The following is a 10,710-nucleotide window of genomic DNA, read 5'->3' on the forward strand; positions in this document are numbered from 1 at the left end:
GGCCTAGACGGACTGCTGCGGGTTGCTGGACGCACAATCTAGGTCTAGGCACCAGACTACTGAAAAGAGGGCCTCCTGGTCCGACCTAGCCTAGACCTATGAACGTCCATACTACTAGGCCAATTGTCTGAAAATGGACTCGATCGTCCCTCACCCGCTCGTAGCAGCAGCACAAGAGAAAACATAAGCTAAGCCCAAGCCTGCTCGCCTTGCTAAATTCACATTGGTCACACCATGGAGAAAATAAACTATTTTATTTTCTCCATGGTCACACAGTGTAGTGTGATGTTTTTTGGTAGATGGCTTAATTATACTAGACGTCACCATATACAAGCCACGCCCCCTCGGCTGAACCCGTTGTATTTAGCAACTACCTGTTTTTACACCTAGCACTAGGACACGCGCCTGTGAAAATAGAGGGCAGACACTCTCACAATTGTCGTCGTTTGTTGATCGTCATGGCAAGTGGTAATTGAAAAAAACTAACTTTTATGGTTGATTATAACCCTAAGAAAATTACCCTTACTTTAATATCAATGTAGGCCTATGAAACTATTAGGTGGCACTGCTGGCAGTAAAAAGTTCAAGTTGATCAATTAAAAATCAAGATCAAGGCAGACGTGACGTTTGTGTCACCACTTGTGTTTTGTGCTGCTGCTTGAGTTTTGCATGCTACTTATGCTGCGTTCATTAGAATTTGTGAAGTCGGTGTTCCCATTTCACAACTTGTGAAACGCGTTCATCTCGTTGGTGAACTTGTAAACACAAGCTGTGAACTCGAGTAGAATTTCTTCCTCGATTTGCACAAGTAGTGTGGAAAATGGCGGATGTAACACAAACTATGCACAACAAGCATAGGTATTGCAATTTGTTTATCAAGTAATATTATTTCAGATAAAAAAGGAGTGTTGTTTGTATGTTTTATTTGCAACCCAACATACTTATTACAATTAATTTAAATAATATTATTTCAGATTAAAAAAAAGTTATTTTATGTTTTATTTCCGAACACATTGCAAAAGTGACAGCAGCCATTTTAACGTTCGTAAAATGAATGCACTCTTCTTGTGTACTCGCATGTTAAAAGTTGTGAAATCAGTTTTCACAAGTTTCTTTTGGCGCTCCATACTCAGAGGACGATTCTGTTTCTGAATTTTACTTGGACTTCCATTCCACCGCCGCCTTTTAAAGGTAAAATCGAGTTAACAACTGTGAATTCACATAAAAACATACAGATTTTCATTCCTTCAGGGAATCGATTGTTTTGTGATAATATTCTTTTGTGATTTTGTGTAATTATTAGTGCAATTTTATCTCGGATATTTTTGACTAGGCCGCAAGGTCAAAAGCTCAGTTGGCAAATACCTCGTCAGTTGTGAATGTGGAATGCCTGGATTTAAAGGAATGTACTTCTGTTGACACCAACCTTGGCCTAAGCAAGGTAGACTACTTCTATTTCGCTTTAATAATAACACAGCAACAACAATGACAATTTCAACAACCCAGTCATATGGTATAATATAATACATACTCCAAGATCGAAATGCACGCCATCGTGTCGGGATTCAATAGGCATACACTGTATGCCATATAATAGGCATATACTGTATGATACAGTATACAGATACAGTCACATTAATTAACACTGTTAAATTGTATATAGCCTAGGCCTATAAATCATCAAAAAAAAGGGTAAATATTATGTTCGAATATCATGTTGTTCGAAAACACTCTATTTACCTTTCTTTGATTGTTTATAATCTGACATCGTTATAACAGTGGTAATGGCTATCTTGATTTATATTACAGTTTGCAGCTACATATTTTTTTTTTTCATCCAGCCGTACCTAATTGTGTAATAGAGTGTAACTGGCAGTTATTTGAATCTGTTCATCCTTGTAATCTCTGTGGTCTAATGGTTATGACGCTCGCCTCGACAGCCATCATAGGACGCGGTCCTGTAAATAAATACATTGTGTATCCTACAGGATTCAAACCTGCGACCTCTTGCTGTGAAGCAAGGCAAGCGTGATAATAACCATTAGACCACAGAGGCTTTGTGGTTTAGACTTAGTTGAACAGATTCAAATAAATGTCGGGTACATTGTATTACACAATGGTGGGCCTTGAGATCTGGAGCTGGAAATAAGAGTATATGTCAGGAAGTTATATTTTGTCCTGTTTATTTATTTAGTTATTTATTTGTCTGTTGGCATATTTGTTGTGAACAGCCTACAGCCCATAGTTTTTATCAGAAATTCATCAAACTTGGCCACAAGTGCTTATACAGGATTGTCAGTAAAGTGTAAACAAACATATTACCATTAATTTCAAATTAACAGTTTGGTGTAGTGGTTAGAAGAGTGTTTTCCACACTACCAGCCCTGGGTTCAAATCCCAAGGAGTTTACTTGTTTTTTTCTTCCATTATTTTTTTCATGCGGGGGAAATTTGGAGTTTACTTGTTTATTTTCTTCCATTATTTTTTTTTATGCGGGGGAAATTTATACTGAGGAGAATTATGATGTGGGCAGAGGTATGCACTCTCCGAGTGCCCTCTAGTTTTTAATAATCAACATTATTAATGATCAACAGATGTCAGTGAAGCATAAATGTGAGGATCTTCCTGAAGGTTGGGTTGTAAAAATGTCAAGAAGCCGGGGTGTACAATACTACTTTGACACCCATACGGGGCAGTCATCATGGAAGAAACCAACTGCCAGTAGTATAAAGGTAAGCCTATAGATGGGATTTAACATATTTTAAGATGGCATTTTGAGGGGAGAAGTACAGCTTTCTGTGTTTCAATGTTTTTTTGTTTTAATGAAATGTTTCTCACTTTGTTATTTTTTTGCTGGGATGTGTGGAGGACCAGGGATTTTATCCCTGAGCAGTCCCCCAGGATAAATAATAATTTAAGAACTGGTTCATTTCCTTAAGTAATATTTTCATTCGACTGGTTTGTAAAACAGACTTCGCTGACAACGAAAATTAATGTAAACCAGAGTACGTTAATCAGCGTTAAGTTATACACGTGACCAAACCAAACATGGCTGATTGGTCAGTTTAGCAACAGCATTTGCGTTAATTTGATTTAGATTAAATTTCAGAAAAAGAAAATTATAATATTTACCCACATGAAGTCAAAAAATAATAACAGAATTCAAAAACTGGATGAAAAAATTTTTTTACGAAAAAACCATACTGCCACAAGCCGAAGCAAACTTGATTACGCAGCATGTATCGCAATAACTATGCAGCCATTTTGTTTTGTTGAGTATTTACCAGTTTTCTATTCGACTGGTCATCTTCGTTAAAGTACTGTAGGATTTTACCACTGTGCAGGTGGGCGTGGTTTAATGAAGAACAACCAGTCGAATACTTTCATTTACATAGTACCATTCAGTTTTATACAAAAATGTAGCCTACGTCTTTAGTTCTTTTCTTGTAATATCTGGAACAATTCCTGTTCAGATGGTGCCTTATAAATTAAATTAAATGAACACAACGAATATGCATTGTAAGTTGTAACACAACTAATAAATGTTTATGTGCAAAAAGGAAGAATGTTTGAAAAGAAAACTATAAAAAATTTGAAACTATGATTATTCTATTCAAAGCCAAATTGCTTCATTTAAAAAGAAATAACCTCATTTCTTTTTCTAGGTATCAAATGAAATGGCAAAGAGAAAATGTCAAACTGAAAAATCTTCTTGTGATCAATCAGCCAAAGATAAAAATAGTTCCTTTCTAAACAAAATGAAAGGAGAAATAAAGAAACATAGAGAAACTTACAGTAAAATTTCTCAAATTCGAAAGAAAGCTCAAGATGTGCAACAAAAAGAAATGGAGAAAGCAATGCAGAAAGTAGCTAAATGGAAGAAAAGCATACAGAACAGTTGTGGTAAAGCCCCAGCAGAAGCAAAACTGATTGCAAATGTAAGAAAGAATAGCATGAACGATGTTGATGTTATTAAGATATCTCAAAAACAAGAAGAAAAGTCGAAATCTGGTGGAGAGAAGAAACAATTTCCAAAGGGTACCACTTATGAAAGAACTGAAGTAAAAAAAGAAGTTGCAGAGAAAACAGTACCAGAACAGAGCAATATTAACACAGAAACAGGAAAAAGGGGAAAGAAAATGAAAAAAAAGAAAAAACTTTGTGAAACTACAATTTCACAGAAAATTCATAGCATAGCAAATAAAGAAAAGATGAAAGCATCTACTCAACCTGCAAAGAAAAGTCAAACCATAGCTACCGTGAATAAATTAAATACACAAGCTGTTCGAGAAAGACTGAGCAACAGTCTGCCATGTCTAGATGTAAGACATAATCAGTTAAAAAATATTAACAAAAAACTTGCTAAAGGACAACCATCTGAAGCAGTTGTATCATCTACCATTTCTGATGCAACTGAGGGTAGTAAGTCAATTATTGCAACACCCACCACTTACAGTATGGCAACAAGTGATTCTGCAAACTCTGGAATGACAAGTGTTTCAAATGAAGTAGATGATAATGCAGAAGATGATTGTATGATGGAGGGTATTGAGGGTAAATATAATTCATTTTCACTTGTTTAAATTTACTGAGAAAAAATATAATGTAGGAGTGAGTTCTAAATAGCTTGGTGCTTAAGATACTCACCTTCCAATTCCAGCGTTCTGGGTTCAAATCCTGCCAGATATCAGGGGTGGCGCCAGCAAGTGGGTGGGGGGCAGGATCCCCTTTAGAGAGAGCTGGCCCCATTCGGGTAGAAAATCCACAATTTGTCGGAGAGAAAAAAAAATATAAGCCTTTGAAGCCCCTAAATTGTCAAAATTTTTGGGGCTTCGCCCTTAGACCACTTTGTTCTCTTCGGTGGAATCTTCTCCCTCTCCGGCATCAGCCCCACTGTCTGGGAAATCCTGGCACCACCCATGCCAAATGCCATGGTTTTTCTCATGGCAAAACAACTCCACTGCACACGCCTTGTTATGAGAATTTATGTAGAGAATCTTGTGAATATAATTGTCATGTGAAGGTATTGCCACCAGCCAACTGTATCTAATATGACAGCGATTAAGTTTCTGATGGTAACCCTTGGCCAGAAATTGAACTGAAATAAAATAAAACAATACTGTTAGGTGAGACTTTTTCTATACCTTGTTTAGCGAACGCACCACCCGCCAATAATGATGATTTCCAAAAAAGAAAAAAAATTATTTTTGGCCAATTAGCACACCTGCCTCCATGAAAACAGAAATAAAAAAAAAAATAAAGTTTTTCTTTATTTTTCATTACGCCTTCTGCTGCCATGAATCTCCAAAAATAAGATATGTATATTCCTTCCTAATTATATAAATTTGAAGCATTAATCCTTCTCATTACTACTCTGTTTGCATTCAGCAATAAAATTTTATTTTTATTTTCTCCCCCATCTCATTTTTTTTGGCAAAACTATTTGCTAAATAAGAAAATAACATTTTATTTAATTTTTTTTTTCTGCCCTACTTTGATGATCTTTAGAAAAATAAGTATTCGAAACAAGGTATTAAAAAAGTCTTGCCTTAAGAACATTGGCACATTAAGCCTCAGATCAGCTTCAGAATGGCACAAAATGTAACAATTTCTTCTAGCCCCAAAGAGCTTCTTCCAGCCCTGTGCAAGGCACTGACTCTTATTAGCTCTTACAAAAAACCCAATATAATAACTGAGTCTGTACCGTATTTACTGTAAGCGTGGAGGAACACGCGGATTGGTGAGCGGTCGCTTTTCAGACATCCTGTTTTACCACTCCTTCTCTTCTTATACACATCTAGATGTGTATAAGAGACAGATATTCTAGAACCACCACTGGTTCTGAACTCAGTTTAAAGAGCAATTTATTTTTCTTTAGGTAAACGTATTGTTTTTTGTATTTATGCAGTTACAGATCCTACAGATGTATACCAAATCATTGATGACATTCATATGGAATTTCAAGAAAAGGTTTAAATATTTTACTGACTTTTGGTTTATTTTTTGATTTACAGTATGTATCGTATTTGTTAAGTTTCATATAACACAATGTCATTCAACATAATAAATGCAATTATACAATATTTCTACAGTTTCGGCCTGTGTATGTGGTCCTTGATACCAATGTACTAATTTATGACTGGAAGTTTTTGAAACAAAAGACAAATGCAGATTCATCAGGTACCAGTATATGTTTACATAGTATTTGTTAGGAATGCCAGTCAATTTGCTCCCCCCCCCCTGAAGGTCTCCCCTACAAAGCCACCCCTACCAAACTAAAGAAGAATATTTATTAACTAACCTTTTAAAATACTAACTTTGATGGTAAGTGTCTAAAACTATCTAGTTCTAAAAAGAAAATATTGAGCTAGTGTAATCAGCACATTGCTGCACATTAGATCTGTACCACATTCATGCCACAGTAGGCCTACATGTATGGCCTTACATCCGTATATATCGATATAAATCATGGTATAATATAGATACAGTAAACTCTAGACCATCTTGCCATAATGCTATAATTATATATTACTTTCTTATATATTGTTTATTCACTTAAAATATATAATTTAATATATTTTACATATGTTCTGTATTTTTGTTCTGTCATTTTGCTCTAACCTGGAATCCTAAACTATTTTGTCCAGGTTTGTTTTGGCACCCCTTCAGCTCACTGCCTCGGGCATGTGCCCTGTTCTGCACTCCTGTAGTGATAGTTACGCCTCTGCTTACAATACTGTTCCTCAGCAGGATCAAGAATTGTTCTTTTAATTATGATTTTTGACTGTTAAACTTTTATATCCAATGTTTAGAGTGCGCCTATGTGTGTTTTATTGTTCCTTGGGTTGTGATACAGGAGCTAGATTCTTTAAAACAAGCCAAGAGGTCACCGTCGCTAACAACAAATGTCACCAATGCCATCAAATATGTTAACCAAGCCATAAGAGAAAAGCATCGTATGATTGGCCAGTCTATCCAAGATGTGAGTGTGTAGATAATGATAATGCTAAATATTGCTGCAGAAATGGGAGATGCAGTGAGCATCATCTTTTGGTGCTGCACCCTACGGAGTCTTTCTCTCTCTGTGGGTTTCACTGCACTGGAAGGACTTGCTCTTTGGGAAATAATGCTAACAACTTCTGGGGCGGATGCAGGATTTGTGGGTAGGGGGGGCGTAAGTGTGCACACTACCTTAATCACACCATAGTTGGGGCTGATGTGAGAAAAATTGTGTCTGCCTGGAAATTGCACTCATACCAGATTTAATTAAATTTTTTTTCATATCAACAATACAATACAAAAATTGTTTTTCTTAATACAATTTAGAGGGGTGTGATCCCACTGTCTGCACCCTCCTACAGTAAATTGAATTGGACTAAAATTGTTCTCTTTATTTTATAGACAACACTAATTCAGGAGTTTGATATGAAAAACAATGATGATAAAATTTTACAGTGTTGTCTGCAGTACCAACAAAGAAGTAAGTAGTCTATGTTGTGTAAGGTGGGGGATATGCAGAGGTGGGGGATATGCAGTGGTGGCACTAGCGTGAGGACGCCACCTCCCCTTACTCCCTATTCCCTGTTGGACAGGTCTGGACCCCAACACAGGGTCCAAAAATAATAATTTGCCTAGCCAAATAACGTTATTTTGATTGCCAATCCCTAATATTGTGGTCTAAAAGCACAATTTGGGCCATACTACTGTATGCCATATAAACTCTTTTCATGAAACCAAGAATGTAGTCCACAACTTGGTTTGAACCCCCTGTCAGATCACTCTCGGCAAGTTTCTAAAGCGTCTGGTGATACAGTAAGTACGCAATTAGTACAGTGATTTGAGCCTTCATTCTAAGACAAGGTTTTGAATGCTAAACTGACCATTGAACATTGCTACAGTATTGAAGTAGTAGTGCTACTGTGCAGTATGTAACACCATATATTGTTTTAAAAACACTACTGTAAATGAAGATGCACTATATTTTAATTTCATGTTAAATTCTGTTTAAGTGTTTAAATTAATGGATATCAACATAGATATATTGTCAAATAAATATCTTACATGGCATATAAACATACTTATGAGTACTGAACATTTGTTTTTTGCAGTAAAGAATGGTAGGCTTGCGCTCTGTACCAATGATATCAACCTACAAACCAAAGCTATGGTGTCTGGTATCAATGCATTTTCCCAAAAGGTATGATACTGGTGTAGATGCCTGTGTGGTGTCGGTGTTGAAAGAATAATGGTTCAGATGTGCACTAGTTTGTTTCTATTGCTGTTGAGACTTATCCATGTTGTGTCACACCACCCAGGGGTATACAACAAGTGGAATTATATCCAAGTCCTTTTCTTGTTTCATAGTTATAAATTACATTGGGTTTTAATTGTGAAAAATGTGACTTAACTGATGATGTTAATAGACCTAAGCAGTAGGAGTTTATATAGAAATTTTATTTATGCATTTTTTAAAGAAATTATGTTTATTTATGAAATGGTATATTTACATAAAATAATTTACATGTATTTTAGTTTCACATAATTCTATAATTGTATAATTAAAATTTTATTTAATTATACACTTGATTCAATAATTTATTATTATATCAGTGAGACACATTACATCAACAATATTAGACAATTATGAAATAGCTCTATTGTTTTCGTGTTTATTCCTAGTGGAGTTGTTTTTTACACTGGGGTGTTTTCTTACTACAGAAGCCTGAACAAATGCAAAGTTATTTCTATAAATGTGTGAAATGAATTTATTTGTATTTTCTAGGATTTTATGAAAGAGATAGAGAAGCTGCAAGGTAGTGGGAGTGTTCTACCAGGTGATATGCAAATTCAGTCTGTTCATTGTTACAATGATACTGCACTACCACTTTCTACCGATCCTGGAACTGCTAGCAATTCTCAAGTGGTAAGCATATTAACAGTGCATAGTATGTACCTAACCTTGATCTACCTTGATACCGAGACTTCTGAAGCCAAAGCTTGTGTCTTTTGGGGTGTATCCTCCTTCAATTCGTACATATGTCGAAAACTTTAGCGGGTGACGACGCCAATGCTTTTCCAAACGGGATTTAAATTGATTTAAATTGTCTGCCTCAATGAAATTATTCTAGATGTTGCACACAGCATTTGTAAAAAATTTCTGCCGCACTCTCTAAAGTTTATCATTAATTAGGATCATCAGTAGATATTGTCAGTATTATTTGTTATCTTGAATAATGAAAAGAAATAATTAATGTACTGTAGTTTTAAATAGAGACACTGTATGGTACTAGAACTAGTATGAGCATTTTATAATGCACCTCTTCCTTGTGGTTGAAAAGCGCTGTTCTTTTCCCTGGTCATTGGGTCCACATGCTAAGTGTTGCTGCTGGTAATCAGCACAGGAACAGGCAACCCCACCAGCACTGGGAAGCAAACAAACATTTTTTTTTAGGCCTTATATTGAAACTTTCTGTTGTTCAAAATCTTGATATTTATGTAACTATTCATTTTAGTTAAGTTTACTAGAAATCGAGGAAGAGATGTTTTGTGTGCTGAAGAGTGCACTCTCAGTAGCCTTGGAGACAGAGATGAAAGACGTTTATGATGAACATTGGTAAGTTGATCTGGTGTCAAGTTAATGACTTTTCAAACAACATTCTGCAAGCAAGCAGCATAAACAATAAAATATGTGCTGAAGCACTTAATAATGGATCTTTTTCTATCGTAAACATCCTCAATAAGAAGTTTCCAAAAACCGAAAGGTCCACTGAATAATTTCAGGTAAGAAAGTATAATACATACTCCAAGTATTGAAATGCACACCAGCCAACGTGTTTGGATTCAACATTTTCGACATTAAGTATGTCATCATCAGGAATGAAGTTTCCAAAATAAATATTCTGTCAAATAGGCCTTTCCACAAAGCCCTGGATATTGTTGCTAAGTTCGCACAAAGCAATGGCATTAAGAATACGTAAACACATGCGTTTGTTTGACATGTATTTTTAGCCCTGTTCTTATTGGTTGGTAAAGTTTGATTGACATATTGGATAGGTCCATTGTTGAAGACCTCAGTCCAATGCTTATATGAATTTGGTGCTTATGTGAGAACATCGTTTATTCTAGATTTGCTCTAGATTACAAATTATCAGGGTTTTGTTTTCTGTGTTACCCTGTCTTTTTTAAATGGTACTATTGTATTGTTATTTGCAAAATGTCACTTTTGTTTATTCTATGAAAAATGTGGTTGTTTATGTATTCAGAAAAATAATCTTTTTTCATCCTAATTATTTGGCAATTTCCTTATTTAGGAAAGACATTGTGATTGTAAAACCTCCATGGTCTTTCAAGGATGTCATGGTGTGTTATGATAAGTAGGTAAAACCTTTTACATGTTAAATTGTAACAATATTCTAATCAATTTCAGACTTGTTCATGTATAGTCAGATCCCTCTTGAAAATTTAAAAAAATTGCATTATTGGAATTGTTTTAATTATTTGATAGGATGTATATAGTGCACATATCCAGAAAACTGTTTATCGTTCTTTTCCTTGGTCATTGGATACAGAATCGATCACACAGAATGCACATAAAGTGCCTTGCCCAAGGACGCAAGCAGTCTGATGTGCATCGGTCTCAAACCCCGACCTTCTGATTGAAAACCCAATGCCTTTCACACTGTGCCATATGCTTCTCTCTTATACACATCT

The 10,710-nt window shown here is 35.6% G+C and overlaps 1 protein-coding gene across 3 annotated transcripts in view; it reads left to right on the top strand.

Annotated features, from left to right (window-relative positions):
* The first annotated feature begins 376 nt into the window (after window positions 1-376).
* The window catches only part of LOC117100017 (transcriptional protein SWT1-like), a 17,276-nt gene continuing 6,942 nt past the window's right edge, over window positions 377-10,710 (top strand). The window contains exons 1-12 of one of the 3 annotated variants that reach the window (XM_033239561.1): window positions 377-468; window positions 1,334-1,441; window positions 2,595-2,732; window positions 3,666-4,554; window positions 5,909-5,970; window positions 6,093-6,180; window positions 6,813-6,982; window positions 7,402-7,480; window positions 8,109-8,197; window positions 8,783-8,923; window positions 9,513-9,613; window positions 10,311-10,373. In XM_033239561.1, the coding sequence (XP_033095452.1) occupies window positions 2,595-2,732; window positions 3,666-4,554; window positions 5,909-5,970; window positions 6,093-6,180; window positions 6,813-6,982; window positions 7,402-7,480; window positions 8,109-8,197; window positions 8,783-8,923; window positions 9,513-9,613; window positions 10,311-10,373 (1,820 nt within the window). In that variant the 5' untranslated portion in view covers window positions 377-468; window positions 1,334-1,441. Of the gene's footprint in view, window positions 469-1,064; window positions 1,192-1,333; window positions 1,442-2,594; window positions 2,733-3,665; window positions 4,555-5,908; window positions 5,971-6,092; window positions 6,181-6,812; window positions 6,983-7,401; window positions 7,481-8,108; window positions 8,198-8,782; window positions 8,924-9,512; window positions 9,614-10,310; window positions 10,374-10,710 lie in introns of those variants that run through there. The other 2 variants (XM_033239560.1, XM_033239562.1) reach the window with 2 other exon arrangements.

The sequence above is a fragment of the Anneissia japonica genome, unplaced genomic scaffold, assembly GCF_011630105.1.
Source record: "Anneissia japonica isolate Jap-2015-1 unplaced genomic scaffold, ASM1163010v1 scaffold256_len832006_cov191, whole genome shotgun sequence".
Classification (NCBI taxonomy): domain Eukaryota; kingdom Metazoa; phylum Echinodermata; class Crinoidea; order Comatulida; family Comatulidae; genus Anneissia; species Anneissia japonica.